Source organism: Heptranchias perlo, chromosome 1 (assembly GCF_035084215.1).
Source record: "Heptranchias perlo isolate sHepPer1 chromosome 1, sHepPer1.hap1, whole genome shotgun sequence".
NCBI lineage: Eukaryota > Metazoa > Chordata > Chondrichthyes > Hexanchiformes > Hexanchidae > Heptranchias > Heptranchias perlo.
This window is the reverse complement of record NC_090325.1, coordinates 175825534-175848852: the sequence shown is the minus strand read 5'-3', so window position 1 is coordinate 175848852 and position 23319 is coordinate 175825534. Positions and strand designations below refer to the sequence as shown.

Sequence of the window (23319 nt, the reverse complement as noted above, 5' to 3'; positions counted from 1 at the left end):
GGATAGAAAAATCAGACAGGGTGTGTAAAGGGCGGCCAATCTGCTACCAACAGTTTTCTGACCCCCACCGTAGTTGATAATGACTCCCAATTTTTTTTCTAGGGATGTTGATTGAGGGATAAATATCGGCCAGGACACTGGAAGAGCTCACCTGCTGTTCTTCAAATAGTGCCATGGGATCTTTTATGTCCACCTAAGAGGGCAGATAGGGTCGTAGTTAATATTTCATCTGAAAGACAACACCTTCAACCCTGCAGCACTCTTTCAGTACTGCACTGAAGTGTCAGCCAAGATTATGTTTTTGGAGTGGGGAGAAAGAAAGAAGGAACTTGCATTTATGTAGCACCTTTCATGACCTCAGGACGTCCCAAAGCGCTTTACAGCCAATGAAATACTTTTGGAAGTGTTGTCATGTAGGGAAATGCGGCAGCCAATTTGTGCACTGCAAGATCCCACAAACAGCAATGAGGTAGTGACCAAATAGTTTGCATTTTTAGTGATGTTGGTTGAGGGGTAAATATTGGCCAGGACACCAGAAGAACTCCCCTGTTCTTCTTCAGGTACCATAAGATCTTTTACGTCCACCTGAGAGGGCAGCTGGGGCCTTGGTTTAACATCTCATCTGAAAGACGGCACCTCTGAGAGTGCAGCACTCCCTCAGTACTGCACTGAAGTGCCAGCCTGAATTATGTGCTCAAATCTCTAGAGAGCGACTTGAACCCACAACCTTCTGACTCAGAGGCAAGAATGCTACCATTGAGCCAAGGCTTGGAGTTTTAACTTCAAAACACACCCATTTTGCCATTAGAATACATCCGAACTTAAAATGGGCGGAAATCATCAGAAATCAGCGTAAACAATTGGGGCCCAAGGAAAGTGCCGAACTCACACCATATATTTCTTCTCTATCATAGTAGGTACAGCACAAGAGGAGGCCATTCGGCCTATCATGCCTGTGCTGGCTCTATGAAAGAGGTATCCAATTAGTCCCATTCCCCTGCTCATTCCCCATAGCCCTACAATTTTTGTGCCTTCATGTATTGATATAATTCCCTTTTGTTGGCAAACAGCAAACAGCAATACTGTTGAGGTATTTGAAGCGGCCACATGTAAATTGAAGCAGGGTTGAGCAGGCTCTTTGATACTGACTGCATTTGTGTGGATAAAAAGCTAATGTCAGAAGTGGGATTCAAACTCGTGTCCCTAGAAAGGGACCAGAATTCACCAACCTTTAGTAAGCTATGGATTAGCAGTCCTGGAGTCTGGCACCTTAGGCCACTCAGCCATCCTGACAACCGGGCATAGCAATGTTCCAAAAGCGTCCTCCAAAATCTGTGCATTTACTGAGCTGCCTAGCACTGATTCCTCCTGTGCAAACACAGAACACACACTATTCAGTCTTATATGACTTATCAGGTAGTGCCAGTCATGAAGTTTACCATCCCTGCAGTGAGACCAAAAGGAGAATGATCGAGGGGCAGCAGCACATTTGCGAGGTACTGGAACACATGCCATACACACACACTCTCCACAATAGCACAGAGGATTGAGGAGTCCAACTCCTGCATGAGTGGAATAGCGGCACAGGTATGGGAGGGAATCTCTGAGATAGTGCCGCAGGTAATTGCAGGAATGTCTGCGATGGAGAGAAGGCTAGCCTCCATTGACTTTCAAGCATGGCTCACAAATGAGTCCATTCAGGCCCTGACAACGGCCGTTCGCACTCAGGGTGAACAACATTCTGCTGCCTTAAACAGGCAGACAGAAACATTACAATTGAGCTTACAAGCCATCATACATGTCCTCCAAACTTTTGTCCAGCAGGGTGGTAGGAGTGATGTGTGCCTGGCCTAGGAAAGGGATGATCGCGAAAGGGGACATGGAAGTGGGGATGCCAATCAAAGCCCTCCCATATCTCACCCGTTGTCTGCCTCTCAACCAGTACCCGCAATGCTGCCTCCTCTCCAGGTGGCCAAGTCTGCCCCTGCACAGGTGCAGATGGAGCAGTCTTTGGAGGGGCCCTCATGGACTCCTAAAACCAGAGGGCATAGGCCGAAAGGATCTAAGCAGACAAGGCATGAACATAAGCAACCTGCTGCAGCCACAGGGGATGCACCACGTAGAAGTAGTAGGAAGAGAATGGCTAAGGTTTTGTGATCATGAAGGGTATGCACAAGGGTGTCTGACAGATTGTCATGTTTTTCATTTATATTTGTTTTTTGTTATATTCACATTAAATGTTATTCTCACCACTACTGCCACGTCTTGCCCATTCTTGACTGGCTTTTGTCATAGGGCCCTTTCATGTGCTTCACCATGAATGGTGACGCTCAACGCCACCCAGTGGGTCACTTTACAGTGAGTGTATGTGTAGTTGCAGGACTGTTTTGTGTAGGGTGAGGGGGCTGGTGTTGGCGCTGCTCTTTCCAGGTGGACTGAGGGCTGGACTCTTCTCACTTTCTGATCTTATGATCACATTTCAGTGACTCCCTGGCCTCACAAGCAGCCAGGTGAGCTGCTGCTCTACCCGTGGGTTTGTCCTCCTCCTCCTGCTCCTCCTCAATGTTGATGGCAGATGTGACTGTTGCCTCCTCAACCGGTACCTCTCTCTGTTGCACCATGTTGTGCAGGACAAAACACTACCATAATACGACCCACTCTCTCTGGTGCGTATTGAAGCGCCCCTCCAGAACAATCGAGGCACTGAAATCGCATCTTCAGCAGCCCTTTTGCATGTTCAATTATAGAGCTGGTGACGATGTGGCTATCGGTATATCGACGCTGTTCTCGCTGATGGGGTTCCTCAGAGGTGTCATTAGCCACGTGTGCAGGGGGTATCCCTTGTCCTCGAGGAGACAGCCCTTAAGGATGTTCGGTTCATGGAAGAGGTCCGGGATGTTGGATTCCCTCAGAATGAAGGAATCGTGGCAGCTGCCAGGGAATCTGGCGCACACGTGAAGGATTCTTTTGCTGTGGTCACAAATGAGCTGAGCATTGATGGAGTGATACCCCTTTCTGTTGATGAACAGTCCTGGCTCGTGTGGAGGTACTTGGATCGCTTTATGCATGCGATTGACTGCACCCTGTACACGTGGGAAGTCAGCCACAGAGTAGAATCCCACTGCCCTCTCCGTCTGGCTGAGGTCGTCCCTGGGGATGTTATCGTATCGTGAGGCCCTGTGAAACAAGCCGTCGGTGACCTGTCTTATGCACTTGTTTGCAGACGACTGAGACACCCCGGTGGCACCCTGGAATGATTCAGAGGCGAAGAAGTTGAGGGCAGTGGTGACTTTAACAGCGAAAGGTAATGAGATGCCGATCGGCCCAGCCGAGAGCCGCTCGGCATGAAGGAGGCTGCCGATGTCTGTGACCACCTGGCGACTCACTCTCTGTCTCCGTATGCACTACTCCTCAGAGAGGTCCAGGAAGCTGAGCCTTGGTCTGTAGACTTTCTGGCGAGGGTAGTGCCTCCTGCGATGGCGCTCCCTCTGTTGTTGCCCTCTGTGCTCTTGTGCAGGTGCCTGTGGCGCAGCACTGTGTTGTAGAGTTCCAAGTGGTGGAAATGCACGCCATGCCTGGCGAGGATGGTGATGTTCCTTGTCCTCAGATGTGGTGAATGCAGCCATCGCACCCCCCTCATCCTGATGGTGTCAGTTTGAGGGGATCGGAAAAGTTGGTAAATATGTGTGAACAGAACAATTCTGAGTGGAACCAAGAATTTTCAGTCTAAACACAAAGAACTCCCAGCTAAAAGTTTGCCTGAGAGAACTGAGTGCCCTGCAGCAATAACTTACCTTTTATCCCCATCTGTCAAACAGGGATTTCAATGACCAAATGGCTGCTGGCTGAAACACGTCTCCTACAACATGGAGTGTTTCCCACAGCATGGGAAACATGCTGAGGCTGAATGAAAATCATTTCCCTGCCTCAATCACCATGAAATGACCTACTTCAACAAGCTCAACGACCTTAATAAGTGCTTTAAATATCAGCCCGCCGGCTTTAATTGCCAAAGGGACTTCCGCATTCGTGGAGCGCGCGCGTGCACACAGATGCGTCTGTGTGAAACCCGGAAGTCGGCGGCTTGGAGCCGGCTTCCTCACCCGCGCGGGATTTTCCCGATTTTCCCTGCCCCCAACGCATCCGGACTTTGATTTGAAAATTGGCCCCCATGAACTCTGGCAAACTTTACATGCTGATGACTGAATTGCTTGGCTCTGGTGTCTTTTTTTCTGGCAAACTGTTAATGTCGGAAGCAGCATTGGAAGTAATTCCCTGAGTAACGGAGTAGAATTCAGCAGCCTTTGTGTGGAAAAAGTTTCATTCTTTGTCTGTGGTGCCCTTTTTCTGAGCAACACCACGGTCCACTGTGGGATTGAAAGCCACAATACTGGAAGACAATGTGGAATGCAGCAATGGAGGTAGGGTAAAAATGTAATTTTCTGTGTGTGCTGCCTTTTTTGTGTGGGAAATCATTGCAATAAGTGCGATTTGAAATCTTAGCCCCGAGAACAGGGTTAGAATGTGGCTAGTTTTGTGAGGAAAAGAAGTCATTTTGTAAGTGGTGCCTTTGGTATCATAGTATCAATATGGGGTACAGCACAAGAGGAGGCTATTCAGCCCATCGTGCCTGTGCAAGCTCTTTGAAAGAGGTATCCAATTAGTCCCATTCCCCTGCTCTATCCCCATAGCCCTGCAAATTTTTTCCCTTCAAATATTGCTCTAATTCCCTTTTGTTGGCAAACGGCAATACCATTGAGGTATTTGAAGAGGCCACATGCAAATTGAAACAAAGTTGAGCAGGCTCTTTGATGCTTATGGCATTCGTGTGGATAAAAATCTAATGTCAGAAGTGGGATTTGAACCCACGTCCTTAGAAAGGGACCAGAATTCACCAATCTTTAAGGTAACGATTAATAGATAATCCTGGAGTCTGGTACCTTAGACCACTCGGCCACGCTGACAACCAGGCATAGCAATGCTCCGAAAGTGTCCAAAAGTATGAAAATGTAAGTTTCAACTCATTTAACCATCATTCATGCACATTAAGCACAGCATGTTTAAGAACCTGTAATTGGGGCAGCTTTTCAATTTTTAATGTGATTTATACTTACGCCATAAAAATGCATTAAAAGAAACAGAAAATACAGAGCAGGTCTCCGTGAGGATAAATTGGAATAAAATGCTCAAAATATCGCAATAATACCAGAAGAATCATTTTATTTCCTGCTGCACCTGAAAATCTGGTCGCAATGTGAAGAGACCACCAGAACAAGCACAATTGGAGGACATTCACATTTGAGAGTCAAGGGCGTGGCCAGTTTTGTATGTGTCAATTTGATCAGATGGAGTATTCTGGATATGGGGGTACGACCAGAATATATATATGAGGGTGCCCTTCCGAGAGCAGCCCCTCAAGCACTCATCTAGTATGCAGGGATGAAATCAATGGAACATGTGTGGAGTAAAACATTGGGCAATGTATGATCACGAGTTGGTTTTCTAGCATTTTGATGCTGGTGGTAGTGTTGACAATCTGTCTCCATACCTCTTGCCATGCTCTTCCTTCAATGGATAGCCTCGGCCTAGGCTTCCCTCAGTCTTTCTGTCATAGAAGTAAGTCACGCACAGGCGATGCATCCATAGGAGGTATTTGGAGAATGGAGGAAGAGTTTCAAAGGTGTGAATGAAGCTAAAGTAGTTTATAGCTGTTATTGGACTTCTGAGATTAGATTGTTTAGGGACATAAGAGTGTAAGTGAGATAAAAGACCATTCGTCCATCCAACCTGTTCCAATGCGACCCTTATCTGAATGATTTCCTTGTCATGTCCTGGCATGCAACTCTTTGGACTCTTTAGAATTTGCAAGATTATCAATGGAGAAAATTTGTTACTACTGCAGGTTTTATGTATGTATATCACTAGGCCCCCCCTGTTTGAAATGTGTAGACCTGACTGGAAAAATCTATTTTCCATTGGATTGAGGATTTACGCACCAATAAGGGAGCAGCACTGAAAACAAAATTTTCCAAATCATCAGCCACACCAAACAGGCGAACCCAACAGTCTGTAAAAGATCTGAAATAGAGGCAGAGGAGCAGGCTGGTGAGTTACCAGTGTGTTATCCTGGGTCCATTCTCTGCTCTGTCTCTCCTCATTCAATACTGTTAGGTTAAATGAATAATCCTTATGCATTGGCCTTTTCATTGCTTGTTTGTTGATCCAACTGGCTGAAACATTCCCCGGTGTGCATCTCTGGTTTCCCATTCATTCTTCCTTATGTCCCTTTTCTCTCTCTTCACCTTCTCCCCTCTTCCTAAAAAAAACAAATGACCTCAGCTGTCAATGATAGATTTACTGGATCAAGACACACTACATTCCAAACTTCACAGAAACCATGATGCAACCTGAAATTTTGCCCAAAGCACAGCTCATGGGTATACTTGTAGAAAACAAAACATTACACTATGACCTTCCAACTCCTTACTTGACACCAGTTCATTAACTTAATGGGGTGGAATGCCAGAAATAGACGGCAAAAGGAAATGTGGATGTGATGTATTACTTTCCAAATCATTAATTCCCATCTCCAGTTTTGTCATCAAACTTATGGCTAGCCATTACCTCTCTGAGTGTCACCCGTGGCTCAGTTAGTAGTACTCTCGCCTCTGAGTTAGAAGGTGGTGGGTTTGCAGTCCCACTCCAGAAACTTGAGCACATAATCTAGGCTGACACTTCCAGTGCAGTACTGAGGGAATGCTACACTGTCAGAGGTGCTGTCTTTCGGATAAAATGTTAAACTGAGGCCCTGGCTGCCTGATGGATGGAAAAGATTCCATGGGCACTATTTTGACGAAGAGCAAGGGAGTTCTCCCTGGGCCAATAATTATCCCTCAAACAACATCTAACGCAGATAATCTGGTCATTATCTCATTGCTGTTTGTGGGACCTTGCTGTGTGCACATTGGCTGCAATGTTTCCTACATTACAACAGTTACTACAATTAAAATGTAATTCATTGGCTGTGAAGCACTTTGGGAGTCCTAAGGTTGTGAAAGGTGCTATATAAACGGTAGTTATTTATTTCTTTTAATTTGTCTTTTCATCTCTGCTACAGGTCTAATTTAAAAGGGGAACAAATAATCATATCTGCATATATAACTCTGGAGAATAACATTTCAAGCTAATAAAGCACCTTAGGGTTCAGGCGATGGTGATAAAGTTATTTTTCCTCTCCTTTTCTCCCCTCCTCACCTGAAGGCACCAACTCTTGCTAAGTACAGACCTATGAGTTCCAGTTGCCCGCCAGTACAATGAGATTAGAGAGTGGGTATCAGCAGGCTATTCAATGGGGCCTAGGGAGGAGGGAATCAAAACCATGCTCAATCCTGCCCTCGCCCAATGTCCACACAGGCACAGACTTTTCCAGCAGCAGTTACCAGATGACAATCAAAATTAGGAACTCTAGTTGATTTTTCCCACTACCTAGCCCAGGACACTGAGGTCAATTGTAAACTCCTTACCAGTACCACTTCAGCTGAAATCAGCTAACTCAGCATAGACTGGGCACTGAACTCAGAACCTTCTTAGTTTGTATTGCTCAGTGCTACAACAGTAAGTGCTTTTACCCACTTACCCCATCTAGATGTGTTATTGTCTTGTGACTCCAACCTACGTTACAGTGGATAATGAACTTTTCTGATAAAATGACTTCCTATAAAATGGCTTTGTTTCTCTGTATGATCTCTTTCATGTTACAGGTGTCTGGGTCTTTGAATATATAAGCAGTTCCATATGACATAAGACTTCATGGGGGTAAATTGGTTTACGCCAGTAGCGTGAAACGGGCTCACAGCGAATCACTGGAAATAATTTCCATTGGAAAAGAAAACAGGGTGCAGTTTAAAGCGGGCTGCCAATTCGCTATGAGCCCATTTCGTGCTACTGCCATAGACCAATAAACGCCCCCCATATATATTTTGAATTTTATAACACAGCACCAATCAGAGCAGGAGTTTTGTGGCATATTACCCATTTATGTCAAGGAATAAAATGTACTAGAATTCACTAGCCACTATATATGTTGCTGTTATTTATTTATTATTTATTCATTCTAGTGGTGACGTACCAGTGTTCACAGCTGCCTCAGAGCACTAGGGGTCATTTTCAATTTTGCCACCTGGAGGAGCAGATCACCTGCCCATTGATGAATTTGCCCCTCTTTAAATCCACTCATTTGAATGGAACTAAAATCGAGTGGGTTCTACAACAGGCAGGAAACCTATTACTGCCCAGGTAGCAAAGCTGAAAATTTACCCCCATTGTGTCAAAGTGTGAAGTGGCTTTAGCAAGTGCATGCTGGAAGCCCAGTGATAGAAGCAAATACAGCATAATTATGTCCCCAATTTTCTTTCCTTGTGTGAGACTTAACAATGAGTTTTAGTTGGCTATGTGACTGCAGTGCATCACTATCGAGTCCAATCCTGTAGTAACCCAATGTCAACACACATGTACTTCTAGCAAGAATCATTGAATAGTAACCTGGACTGGTCACAATAAGTTGGAGGCCAAGTTGTTTTATAAGGACCAGAGCATTATACTATGTAATGTGTCAGCTGCCTCAGTGGTAGCATCCTTGCCCTTTAAGGCTGCAAAGTCTAATTGCTGTACACAGGTGAACCCTGATGTCAATTACAGAGCAATAAGGGGTCCAAAGAAGCATTCCCTTTTTGATACTTTGTTAAAGAAATGTGGAACACAGAAATTTGAATGTGTGACTGTTATATTTACTAACAGATGTCCCTGTGGCATTGCTCATAGTAAGTCTGAAGATTTTGATGGGAGACCCCCACAAAAACAGCTTAAATGGCAGAAAATAGGCTTTTACCGCTGCTCCCGAGGGGGTCCACCAGCCTTGCACTGGAGGGACTGGTAGAGCTCCTACAGAATTTCTGGACCACAATGCTTTATAAGGACAAGGCCATTATAACAATTTTTTTTTTGTTGCTACTATGGAGCTGTGTTTAACTAGGCCTATCCCTTTAAGTCAATAAGTTTTGTTGATGTGAATAGGCACACTCCAGGAACAAGTCGAGGCTAATTTCTGCTAGGCACACCCCGAGATCGATTACATCATCCTTGTTCCTCTGTAGATTGGCAGCTACTAGTAAATTCTGGGCCTGCCCCCACCCCCACCCCCATTTCACCCCATCCCACCTCCACCTCAGCCCCACTTATAAGTACAGTAAAACCAGTTGGAAATTACTGACCCTGGAGGAGGTCGATTGTTCCGTATCAGTAACAAAGTGTAAAACCTTGAACTGAGGTGGATAGATACTAGACGAGAGACTTTGTATATATGTATAGATATGTACAGAAAGAAGCTTTGATGACTCATCTTTTTTCCCTCTTTGTTGCTTTTTGTTGTCAGGAGCATTATCTTATGCTGAACTTGGGACAAGTATCAAGAAATCGGGTGCTCATTACACATACATCCTGGAAGCCTTTGGCCCTCTACCTGCTTTTGTTCGAGTTTGGGTGGAACTGATTGTCATACGGTGAGTAGATTTCCAAAGCCTGTCTGCTTACAAACATGATGTGGAGGTGCCGGTGATGGACTGGGGTTGACAATTGTAAACAATTTTACAACACCAAGTTATAGTCCAGCAATTTTATTTTAAATTCACAAGCTTTCGGAGGCTTCCTCCTTCCTCAGGTAAATGTTTATGAATTTAGATGTCCTGCTGCAGCAAAATCTGGCCCCATGACACCCTTCCCTTAATTATAATATTACTCTGAGGATCCTACCCTTTTCAGGCAAGAGCTCTCTGCCCCCTATTTTTTTTCCAACTGGAGAGATGCACATACAGTGCAAACTCAACAGAAATCCAGCAGAGTGGATCTCTGCAAAATTTATCTGACATTTACCTGAGGAAGGAGGAAGCCTCCGAAAGCTTGTGAATTTAAAATAAAATTGCTGGACTATAACTTGGTGTTGTAAAATTGTTTACAATTGCTTACAAACAGGGGAAGCTGCATCTTTGTATCAAAGCATTCTGTTCCAGTCTGTGTGTTTTTACTATGAGAGAAATCTGCGTCTGTTTGGAAATCTAAACCCATGTGAATTGAACAGATTTCAAAAATTCATAATCTTTTTAATGATTCAGGCCTTACCTTTAAGGAAAAAGGCAGAGGCAACATGAAGAGTGGGATATTTTGCCTTTTCTTCAGGATTCCTTGAGCATGTAGTCATTTATAAAATTTCTTATTATGCATTTCTGATCATGACAGTTAAAAGAAAATGACATGATACATTTTGACAACATTAAAACATTAAAAAAGACATTTTGGCCCTGAAATTCCAATGGGATTCTCCCAGTCTCATGCTGGCGAGAGACCGACAGAATCACTGTGGAATTTCAGAGCTTTTATTTTTTTAATGGCAGATGCCGTTAGATGTCCTGCTGCAGCAAAATCTGGCCCCATGACACCCTTCCCTTAATTATAATATTACTCTGAGGATCCTACCCTTTTCAGGCAAGAGCTCTCTGCCCCCTATTTTTTTTCCAACTGGAGAGATGCACATACAGTGCAAACTCAACAGAAATCCAGCAGAGTGGATCTCTGCAAAATTTATCTCACCTTTGTGCCCAGTAAACAGTCTAGTCAATGCATAACGTGGACAACAATCAGTCCCTGCGTCTCTCAAAGCAAGGTTTAACTAGTTTTATTTGCAATGTATTTTGATAACCTATTTGATATTTTGATAACCTATTTGAATATGTGATATTCAGCACATGATAACTCTAGATCATAGTTGGAGAGGGGTAGGTGGGGGGGTAACTTCCAACTTTCGGTGGGGATGGAAGGCTGCAGCATCACCTCAGGCACCCATTATACACCCCGTCTGACTTATGGAAAGGAAAACCAGGCAGGGTGAATAACAGGCGGCCGATCCGTTACCATCATTTTTTTCCGCCCCTCGCCAAAGTTGAAAGTTACCTCCAGTGATCTCCGTTATGTGCATCAGTTTGGGTTCCGCCAGGACCACTCGGCTCCAGACCTCATTACAACCTTGGTCCAAACATGGACAAAAGAGCTGAATTCCAGAGGTGAGGTGAGAGTGACTGCCCTTGACATCAAGGCAGCATTTGACCGAGTGTGGCACCAAGGAGCCCTAGTAAAATTGAAGTCAATGGGAATCGGGGGGAACACTCTCCAGTGGCTGAAGTCATACCTAGCACAAAGGAAGATGGTAGTGGTTGTTGGAGGCCAATCATCTCAGCCCCAGGACATTACTGCAGGAGTTCCTCAGGGCAGTGTCATACACCATCCCGACTTGGAAATATATCGCCGTTCCTTCATCGTCGCTGGGTCAAAATCCTGGAACTCCCTTCCTAACAGCACTGTGGGAGAACCTTCACCACACGGACTTCAGCGGTTCAAGAAGGCGGCTCACCATCACCTTCTCAATTAGGGATGGGCAATAAATGCCGGCCTCCCCAGTGACGCCCACATCCCATGAACGAATAAAAAAAAATTATACAATTAGACCAATTTTGCTGCGTACTCCTGGACTCCTTTTTGTGTTGCTTTTGAAGACTCCCAGGTACTGATTATTGATTAAACAATCCTAATATTTGTTTAGCTGCTTTTTAGTACTGCCGGATTGCCATGCAACATATTACAGGTGTTTGCTCGCTGACACGTTTGAAAGATTCGACTTAAGGCCGGAGCAAAACATTATTACAGCTGTGCTACTATTTAACTGAGTCAACACCAGTGACATAAGAACAAAGCAACACATTGCAATCCATCATTTGCGGCAGCCACAGATTCCCATGCTACTGTGTGGAGGCTGGAGACGTACAAAACCCTAATCAATGAGGGCAAGGTGGCGAATGCCAATAAAGGAATTTTAGCCATAACACCACAGTATAGCAATGGCACTGTGCCAATGTAATTTAAAAAAAAAGTTTTATCAAACATTTAAGAGCAGCAATCCCAACAGCAAGACCGATAGTAAATGTAGTTGAGACCCCTTGAGTCTCACCCCACTCATCACTCAACTGAAGCCAGGAACCATGACCAATTGGTATAAATAATAACATGCCTGAAACACCACATCCTGCCTTTTCTCTTTAGATGCTGATTCACCTGCTGTGTATTTCTAGCATTTTCTATTTTTGTACCAAACCCAAACAAATTGACTTAACCCTTAAACACATATAGGGGTCAATTTTAGGATGGCCGAGTGGGTGCGTTCATGGCGGGAGGGGTTCCTAAAATTCGGGAATGCCGGATCGGGTCCGGAGCCCGGCTCCAACCCGTCCACTTCTTGGTTCCCCAATACCGCGAATCGGTGCACGCGCAGCCCCCGCATGCGGGACCCCCACCTGCAATTAAAGCCGGCGGGATGACAGTTTAGATAGTTAGGGAGGTACTTGAGGTCGTTGACAGACCTCATTGGGAAGAGATTTTAGCAGGGATGTGATTTTGGACTCTCCTCAGCGTGTTTCCCGTGCTGTGGGAAACACTCCCTGTTGTTGCAGACATATTTCAGTCAGCAGCCATTGGGAGATGCAGAGGATTCCTTGACAGTTGGGGGGAATACTTCATTCATTGCAGCAGGGCACTCTGTCACCTCAGACAAAGTTTTGCCTGCCACACCGTTGTCTCCACACTTCAAATTATTACATCATACCCTAAACTCTGCTGTCCAAACACATTTACCTACTTTGTGGACCACCTCACACTCACACCGTCAGGATGGGGGGGGGGGGGCGGGCGGCGGGGGTTCCATAGCTGCATTCATCACTCCATTGGAGGACGAGTAACATCACCAGCCTCGCCATGCACGCTGTTCACCTCCGCCACGTGGAGCTACACAACACAGTGCTGCTCAACAGACACCTGCACAAAGTAGTTGTGCAACTACACATACACCCACTGTTGGGTGACCCAATGGGTGGCATCAAGGGTGTCCATGGAGAACCTCCAAAAAGGGCCCTATTGCACAAGTCAGTCAAGAATGGCCAAGACGTGGAAGTAGTGGTGACAATATAATATGTAATGTGAGTTGATCAGAAATCAAATATAAGTAAAATTTATGACAAACCCTCAAACACCCTTGTGCATCCCCTTCATGCTCACGACACGTTTGCCTTACGCTTCCTACTACACATACGTGATGCATGCCCTGTGGCTGCAGCACAGGTAGTGGCAGGTTGGGTGAGGCTGACCGTGGAAGAGATGCACGAGAGGGTGAGTATGAGACAGAGCCATGAGATTGTATGAGGATTGAGTTGAGTGGTAGTGGTGGGATGAGTACTGGGGAGGTGAGGAAGTGCAGGTAAGATGAGGATGAGGGTTCAGTGGGTGTGGTGATGATGATGTGATAGAGTAGTGTTGGCAGCGCAGAAGGAGATGTGCGGTGGGGGCGGTGATATGGCAGACGGAGTGTAGGGGAATGAGTAAGAGTACTCACTTCGGCTGACCAGGTTAGGTCATTGAAGCGCCTCCTGCATTGTATGCAGGTGCGTGATATGTTGGTGGTGCTGGTGACCTCCTCTGCCAACTCGAACCAGGCCTTCTTGATGGCAGAGGCAGGCCACTTCCTCCCGTCTGCCGGGGAGAAGATCTCCCTCCTCCTCCTCCTCCTCCTCACCCCATCCAGTAAGACCTGGAGTGAGGCATCATTGAATCTGGGAGCAGCCTTCCCTCTGGGCTGCTCCATGCTGTAATTTTTCCTATTTTCTGCAGCATCAGTCAGTGGAGGACTGCCCCTTTAAATAGGGCTCCTCCAGCTGACAGCCTATGATGCGGGTGCGCAGTCCGCCCGCTGCGAGGCTTTCCAGCGCGAAGCCCGGAAGCCAAGTTAAGTGGCTTCAATTTACTTACGATCGCGTGCCAAACCCACTGATTTCACTGGGCGCGTTATCCACTGTTTGCATAGCCAAGGCAATAATCCAGTTCACTTTATGGAAAGCTCCTCCTTTTGTGTCTATGTGTAAACTTTTGAAAATACAACTTTAAATGTTTTTTTTTAAAGTGGGATTTCCCCCCTCACCCCACTTTCTCCCCCCCCCCCCGCGATCCCAATTTCCCACCCTGCAGGCACTGACTCTGACTGGGGTACAGTTCCATGGATGCCTCTACTATCTTTCCTAAGTGGCCAGTGTTCATCTGTGACCTAGACAGAGAGCAGAATATTTGATTATGTCAGCAGACATTTGAACATAGTGTCCAGCAAGAGTCATTTGATAGCAATCAGGTGCAGAACCTGACTTGTTTTCCCCAGAAGCAGTAACGCCAGATATAAGGCCACTAACTGCCACCCTGATTCAGATCAGCTAATTAAGCATCAACCGGGAATCAAACCTGTAGCGTTCTAGTCTGTGTGGCTTAGTACTACACCGGGCGATGCCTTTACCCAATAGGCCTTTGGGGAAATCACAGAAAAAATGTAAACACAGACTTCTGTCTTGATGGGGCTGAGGATCCTCCTGGTTTTAGCTTAGTTTCCCTTTTTTTTTGTAGAGGGAAGGAGTATCATGCACTTGGACCCGGACATGGGTGTCATAGCTCTCTGCGCCAGACGCAGTGGGGTAACTTTCATCTTCACCGCATTGCCGGTAACCTGGTGGAACGGGTCACCTGCCCGTTGCAGAGCTCGTCTGATTTTCATTCCAGGCGAGTGATCCATTTTGCCAGATTACTGCCCAGGTGGTGAAGGCGAACATTAACCCCAGTGATTCTTCCCTTATTCTCCATTGCACAAAAGTGTACCAGAAGGAGATTGAAATTTGAAATAAATAAAAGCACCTTCTCAGCACCCCCATGACGACTTGTCAGTCTCCAAACCTGCCAGCATTTGAAATGCAACATAATGAAACTTACTCCCCCACCCATTTAGACTTGGGCAGCCTGCAGCTGACCGACAGCCAGCAAATAAAATTTAAATAGTAATTCCTTTCTGAGGCGCAATGAAGTGGCCTACATTCAACTCGCAACCGGGAGTGAGTTTATAGTGCAAACGGGCAGAGGTCTGTCATAACTAATCTCCATCTATTTTTCCTCTGCTTTGCACCCCAAAAATAGGCACAAAGAGAGCAGGAGGCAAAGGAAACTGGACCCTTTTAGTTTTACTGCAGCAACTTTCCAAGTGGCTGGGGGAATACCTAATTTCCTATACACTCAGTGTGTCCCTCCCAGTATTCCTTTTTAGGAATTAGATTATTTGTTAAAAGCAACCTGATTCTTGTTCTATGAAGTATCTCTCTGTTGAGTTTTTCCAAAAATGTATAGGAATAAAATAACTTTTTTCATTCAGAATGACATAGATGATACAAATAGTTTTATTTTAGCCACTGCTAAAAATGAGACTTTACACGGGCAACTTGAAGGAAAATATATTTGTGGATTAGTCAGCATTGATGAGTCTCCTTCCATGAATTTGAGCCCTTACTTTTCTTATCTTGGAGGGAAAAATCTTTTTATAAATTCACTGCTGCTCAGAAATTGAGAACAATCAGCTCCCTGGTCGATTTTAAAGCTCACATACCTGTAAGGAGGGAATCACTCAATTGTATTGTTGATTAAGAAAATCTTTCAGTTGGATAACTAGTGATTTGAGCCGGACTTGGAGCAATTACTTTGGCAATCTGATACTCTACTAATTGTCAGAGTGAGTGTTTTAGGTATTGCATCATAACACTGGTCCAGTTTTGCTGCTATGAGTTCAGTTCCTTCTACAGTATAACAATGTGCTATTACACATTGTGCTGGCACACTGACCCATCAAAGCCTTTGCTTCCACCCACCCTATTGAAATACTGTAACACTATTTCAGTTAATGTAGTTGATTGGTCAACAAATAAGTGAAATTTGCAAATATGTTTTAGTGTTGGTTGTCACAGCAACAAGCAGTTCTTCGCTGAACACGATCTGGGTAAATGACTCAAATTTGTATGTGAGCCAATACTAGATTTATATCGGCTGACTTCAGAGCAATTTCAGTGCAGGGAAGGGGCTAATAATAATAATTGCTAGTGATGGAAATTGTTAGCAATTGCAAGTAGCGTTAAACCAAAGTACTACAAATAGTAAATATCAGCACTCAAATAAATGACAAATGTTCAATCCTGTACCCATTCTCGAAAGCACATCAGACCTTTTTGGCATTACCTGACTGCAAATCATAATCATCTGATTGATAAATCAGCACAGAATAAGCACACTCTTTCCTGTGTGACAATAATCTCCATGAATAACAAAGCACAGCATAAGTGAACAGAAGCCAACCTACTCTTTCCTCGTACTGTGCTTCCTCTGGGCATCTAAACGTGTCCTTTCTGCTATTCTAGTGTTTCCCCTAAGTGCAACCCAAGGGCCAGTATCATGGGATAAGTTTGGCTGTTCCTGTAGTACAAAACAGTCGTCGGACTGAGGTGCTCCTCCTGCCATTGCAGCTTATTCATGGGAGGTAGCTGCTGCTGGCTGCATCTCTGGAGCTTGTGCCTGGATAGCCTAATGTTGCCTCCTACATGCCTCTGGTGTGGAGCTCTAAGGGCGAAGGTTGGATGCCCGGCATGTCTGAGATACAGCCGTCTCAGGCAAGTTGCTTCCAGACAGTGCCATTCCTGGATATGTGCCCCCACTATTCAGCGGGCTGGCTGGTCCAGCCATGTGTGGCAGTGAAAGAACATGTTGACGCAAGGAGTGAGATAATGGAGGAACATGGGGCAGGATCTTGATCCATGAACTATTACCTGGGCTTGACTTCCACATCTTCTCCCCCATCATCATCATCATCATCCTCACCATCCTCGACAACAACAACAAATTGCATTTATATAGCTCCTTTAACGTAGAAAAACGTTCCAATGCACTTCACAGAAGAATAATCAGGTAAAAATCATAGTTAGCAGAACTTGAACTTAAATATTGAGTTTGCAAATAATTAGTAGATAAGATTAATTGATGAAATAAATAACAGGTGGAAAAGACAGTTCAGTTTTGTCACAGTAATTCAGCATTAACTGCTTGCTGATTATAAATTTACAGTTGAGATCAGTGTCTGAGATTGATAAAAATTGATGAGATTAATTTAGGATTAGACTCCGTCAATAGCTGGCAGGTTAACAACATCACACAGCCGGTCTATTGAAAAGATTAAGGTCAATAGGGGAAATTTTAATTCCCTCCACCTGGTGGAAACCAAGCGGAATGAGAGTTACAATCGAGCGGCTCTATTTGCCTCTCCATTCCTGCCCCGCAGCAGGTTTTAGCCTTGCTGTCTTTGCTGGGGGCTGACGCGCCCGCATGACTCAAGCGGGAGCCCCATTAATATATGTTAATCAGGGTCCTGTGATTTACATAGGATCCCGATGGCATTTTAACCAAGGAAAGAAAGAGGCAGCGGCTGACGTGTTATCATGCCTGCCCTCGTCAAATCATTGAACTTCTTGTGGCGTTGGTCTGCAATTCTGGGGGTGAGAGAGGTTGCACTCTGTGTTGCTGCCACCTTCCTTCACATGGCATGAGACACACTTTATAGAGTCTCTTCCGATAGAAACCCAGCAGTCTCTCCCTCCTTTGCTGAAACTCACCCAGCTGGGTTTGTCGGTCCATCTCATTGAAATTGTGCGCTCTTTTTCTGCTTTTCCCCTTTATAATCTTATCTTTTCTTTCCTCCCCTCTGCCACATCACCCAGTGGAAGCCATTCTTTAAAAGTGGCACAAAATTACACTTGGGCCATCCAGCCCAGCTACCTGACAACCAACTCACCAAGTCGAGCATTTTTGCTACTTACCTTTTGCTCCCCCAGCCTGCTACTGCAATTAGACTTTAATAAAGGTTGCACTCTAATTTACAAGCACCCACAGCACAGTGCTCCTGTTTTACACAGGATTTGCACTACAGAAGTGCCAATAGATATTGAAGAGACCTGACCCAAATGGGGTCAGCACTCCAGGACATCAGCAGATGCAAGTGCCAGCTCCAGGCTGCAAAACCAGTGTAATTGGAATTTCAGGACCAAATCTTTATCATGTTGGTTCTAGAATTAATATGGAGCAGCTGCCACTGTGGAGCAAACCTGGTGCTGAGAACTCTCACTTCACCCTTTTCTCTTCCAGGTTTTTCTGATGACAAGCAGCATCCTTACGATGTCCCTAAGTCGTTTGTTTAACGGGTCTAAGTGGAGGCACTATAGACGTCAGTCTGGCACTTAGGGAACACGATTGCTTCTGTATCGGACATTTTGGATGCCAGCATCAGTACAGAAGTTGCCAGAGCCTACAGCTGCTTGCCGTACACATTAGTGACACACGTAACATTGGCAGCGTGCTTGCAAGATTCTTGGCCGATTGCCAGGAATCTCCTGGGGACTGGAAGAAGTTGCACTCCATTTTGCAACGGTTATTCACAAGTTACACCCGTGTTCATAACATGTTAACCAAAGTTACCTGGTGCTGGCTGGTGCTCAACTTTTCAATAACGTTGTTGCACTGAGATTGGCATCCAGGACTGGGAAGGATGCCAACTCTTGCTCGCTATAATGGCGTCTGGCTGCAGTGGGACCAATCATTCAAATGTTGTTTTTCATCTGAGAGACCACGAATGGCAGGTCTCCAGCTGATTAATTTTTCAGTAATTTATTTTCCTTGTCGTTCTGGGGGCTTTAATTTTAGAATGACATAGAATCATGGAGTGGTTACAGCACAGAAGGAGGCCATTCATCCCATCAAGCCCGTGCCGGCTTTTTGTACAAGCAATCCAGTTAGTCCCACTCCCCTGCTCGTAGCTCTACAAATTTTTTCCCTTCAAGTATTTATCCAATTCCTTTTTGAAAACCACGATTGAATCTGCTTCCACCACCCTTTCAAACAGCGCATTCCAGATCATAACTACTCGCTGCGTAAAAACATTTTTCCTCATGTCGCTTTTGGTTCTTTTGCCAATCACCCTGAATCTGTGACCTCTGGTTCTTGACCCTTCTGCCAATGGGAACAGTTTCTCTTTATTTACTTTATCTAAACCCTTCATGATTTTGACCACTTCTATTAAATCTCCTCTCAACCTCCTCTGCTCTAAGGAAAACAGCTCCAGTCTATCCATGTAATTGAAGTCCCTCATCCCTGAAACTATTCTAATAAATCTTCCTCTCTAAGGCCTTCACATCCTTCCTAAAGTGTGGTGCCTAGAATTGGACACAATACTCCAGTTGTGGCCGATCCAGTGTTTTATAAAGATTCAACATAACTTCTTTGCTTTTGTACTCTATGCCTCTATTTATCCTGTCTGCTTTTTTAACTGCTTTTTCAACCTGTCCTACCACCTTCAAAGATTTGTGCGCATATAACTCCCAGGTCTCTCTGTTTCTGCACCCCCTTTAGAATTGTACCATTTAGTTTATATTGCTTCTTCTAATTCTTCCTGTCAAAGTGTATCATTTCACACTACTCTGGGTTAAATTACACCTGCCATGTGTCCGCCATTTCCACCAGCCTGTCAATGTACTCTTGAAGTCTATTACTATCCTGCTAATTGTTCACTACACTTCCAAGTTTTGTGTCATCTGCAAATTTTGAAATTGTATCCTGTACACCCAAGCCCAAGTCATTAATATATATCAAAAAGAGCAATGGTCCTACTACCGACCCCTGGGGAACACCGCTGTATACCTTCCTCCGGTCCGAAAAACAACCGTTCACCGCTACTCTCTGTTTCTTATTACTTAGCCAATTTCGTATCCATGCTGCCACTGCCCCTCATGGGCTTCAATTTTGCTGACAAGCTTATTATGTGACACTTTATCAAATGCCTTTTGAAAGTCCATATATACGACATCAACCACATAGCCCTCATCAACCCTCTCTGTTGCCTCATCAAAAAACTCAATCAAGTTAGCTAAACACAATTTGCCTTTAACAAATCTGTGCTGGCTTTCCTTTATTAATCCACATTTTTCCAAGTGACTATTAATTTTGTCCCGGATTATCGTTTCTAAAAGCTCCCCCATCACTGAGGTTAAACTGACTAGCCTGTAGTTGCTGGATTTATCCTTGCACCCTTTTTTGCAATTCTCCAGTCCTCTGGCACCACCCCCATATCTAAGGAGGATTGGAAGATTATGACCAGCACCTCTGCAATTTCCACCCTTACTTCCCTCAGCAACCGAGGATGCATCCCATCCGGACCGATGACTTATCGACTTTAAGTACAGCCAGCCTTTCTAGTACCTCCTCTTTATCAATTTTTAACCCATACAGTATTTCAACTACACCCTTTATTTTACTGTGACTTTGGCAGCATCTTCTTCCTTGGTCAAAACAGATGCAAAGTACTCATGCCCTTTGCCTCCATGCAGATCTCCTTTTTGGTCCCTAATAGGCTCCACCCCTCCTACTACCCGTTTACTACATATATGCCAATAGAAGACTTTTGGAATCACTTTTATGTTAGTCGCCAGACTATTCTACTCTCTCTTTGCCTCTCTTATTTCTTTTTTCACCCCTCCTCTGTACTTTCTATATTCAGCCTGGTTCTCACATGTATTATCAACCTGACATCCATCATACGTCCCGTTTTGCTGCTGCATCTTACTCTCTATCTCTTTCATCATCCAGGGAGCTCAGGCTTTGGTTGCCCTACCTTTCCCCCTCGTGGGAATGTACCTAGACTGTACCTGAACCATCTCCTCTTTAAAGACCACCCATTGTTCAATTACAGTTTTGCCTGCCAATCTTTGATTCCAATTTACCCAGGCTGGATCCGTTCTCAACCCATTGAAATTGCCCTCTCCCAATTAAGTATTTTTACTCTAGATTGCTCCTTGTCCTTTTCCATAACTAATCTAAACCTTATGATACTATGATCACTGTTCCCTAAATGCACCCCCACTGATGCTTACTCCACTTGACCCATTTCATTCCCCAGAATTAGATCCAGCAATGCCTCCTTCCTCATTGGGCTGGAAACATACTGATCAAGAACGTTCTCCTGAACGCACTTAAGAAATTCCTCCCCCTCTTTGCCCTTTACACTACTACTATTCCAGTCTATATTAGAATAGTTGAAGTCCCCCATGATAATTATTCTATTGTTCTTGCACCTCTCTGTAATTTCGCTGCAAATTTGCTCCTCTATATCCTCCCCACTAGTTGGTGGCCTATAGAATACACCCAGTAATGTAATGGCGCCTCCATTATTTCTTAACTCTAACCAAATAGATTCTGTCCTTGACCCCTCAAGGATGTCCTCTCTCCCCAGCACTGCAATATTCTTCTTAATCAACACTGCTACTCTCCCCCGCCACCCCCTCCTTTTTTTCCCTTCCCTATCTTTCCTGAACACCTTGTATCCAGGAATATTTAGTACCCAATCCTGCCTTTTTGTGAGCCACGTCTCCGTTCTCGCCACTACATCATATTTCCATGTGGCTATTTGCGCCTGCAACTCACTAACCTTATTTACCATGCTTCGTGCCTATACACACATGCACTCTAAATCTACCTTAGACCTTCTCACATGCTCTCTTAGTCTGATCCCACCTAATACTGTACTATTTCTTATTCCGGTGTTATCTGTCTCTCCCAATCGTTTGTGCACCTTGTTTCTCCTTTGTAATGCTACATCCTGATGCTCATCCTCCAGCCAAATTAATTTAAACCTTCCCCCACAGCACAGCTTAAAAAGCCCAATTATACAAAAACTTTACCTTCATTAAACTTGCGATAATGCTACATAAAAATTGCTTCGTACTACACATGACACTATTATACAATTAAATCAGCTACAGATCAAAGAGTACACCTACAGGAACCGGGCAGAGTAGTGGGTTAGTACACTTTTTATATCTCTGGAATCACATTCAATCCAAAGTGCCTGATCGGATGTATGAGGACCAAGATGTAGAAATTCGATCGTGCCCGAAAACAGGCATGCAGGGGGAGGGGTTCCGTTATCATGAGTCATTAGGAGTCATTATCATGAGTCATTAGGAGTCATTAACATGACTCAGGCATCAGCCAGTGCTACTCATTGACTGCATGCCTGTTTGGGGGTGTGGAAAATTGGGCTTGACTGACGCTGCATAAAGGTAGCCAGCACCTCTTGAGGGGGAGGTGCACTGTGGTTGCACATGGCAAGAAAACTTCAGAAGTGGAAAAATGGCTGCAAGAGGTCCTGAGGGCACTCAGGTTCTCTGATGCAGCATTGGAGGCCCTGGTCCAGGTGGTGGACAGGTGGAGGGAGATCCCCCAGGGGCCATAATTCCCTCCAAGCAACACCGTCGCTGCCACTGGGAAGAGATCACTGAGAAGATTAATTCCAGGAGCTTAGTTCCCAGAACATGGCTGCAATGTAGATAAAAGTTTAATGACCTCACCAAAGCTGTTAAGGTAAGAATACTGCTCTCTTACTCTCTCCTCGTAATTGCACCACCTGCAGCCTCACTACTCGCAATGCTCCCCTCTCCCGCTTCCCTTCACTCTCCTACAATCACTGCACCACACATTATTCCACCTCCTTCTCCTCCTCCTCCTTGCACACTCTACACTTCCTACTCTCACCATTGCTGCAACCCTCACTTCCCTACACCTCACATCTTCCACACTACATACAAACTATTCTACCATGACAGGCACAGTCTCTAAACACCTCCCAATGATGTCACTAACACACTCCCTTCTTTCTTGCAGGAGAAGGTCACACGCAACTTGCCACAGTTGGCTGCGACAGGAGGAGGCCGAACCTGCCTGCACATCCTATCCCCTGTAGAAGAAAATGTACTGGACATCACAAGCGGGGGAAAGTCATGGTTGTGGCATGGAGGAGAGGTCGCATAGGGTTTCTTCACACTGTATCCTCGTTTTCTCTTCTTACTTCTATCTCGCCCTACACACTCTGCATGACAAACAGCAGCTGCTTTCACCAGCCACTTCACTCTCTGTTCTCCCTTTACATTAAAGGCTAACCCTTGTCCCTCTCTTTCATTATTGCAACAAGAGTAGGACCCTTATTTCAATATTTTAATGATGCTTTGAAATACTGCTGGTGTGTGCCCTGTGTGCCTACAGAGGAGTCCACTTCCGGCACGGAATGAGCGGGCACACGCTGCCTGCCAAATTGGATCCTCAGGCACCACATTTACGCCTGTAAAATAGGCTGTCTGATCAAATTTTGAGGCCCAATTTTCCGAATGCTCGCTCGCTCCCAGTAGAAAGCCTTACTTGCTGGGAGCACCTATGGAAAATTACGAGTATTGTTTGACTATCTTTGTTGGGAGAAGATAGGGTTAAAAAAAATTTTGGAGA

General features: G+C 45.0%; 1 protein-coding gene and 1 non-coding gene across 2 annotated transcripts in view; one reads left to right on the top strand and one right to left on the bottom strand.

The window, feature by feature from the left end:
• Positions 1-23319, top strand: part of slc7a11 (solute carrier family 7 member 11) — a 158874-nt gene that overhangs the window by 15769 nt on the left and 119786 nt on the right. The window contains exon 2 of the mRNA XM_067972315.1: positions 9431-9557. Coding sequence (XP_067828416.1) covers positions 9431-9557 — 127 coding nt within the window. The remainder of the gene's footprint in view (positions 1-9430; positions 9558-23319) is intronic.
• Positions 4845-4964, bottom strand: trnaw-cca (transfer RNA tryptophan (anticodon CCA)). Its single transcript has 2 exons — positions 4927-4964; positions 4845-4890 (listed from the first exon to the last, which is right to left on the bottom strand). It is a non-coding gene; the product is annotated as a tRNA-Trp (tRNA).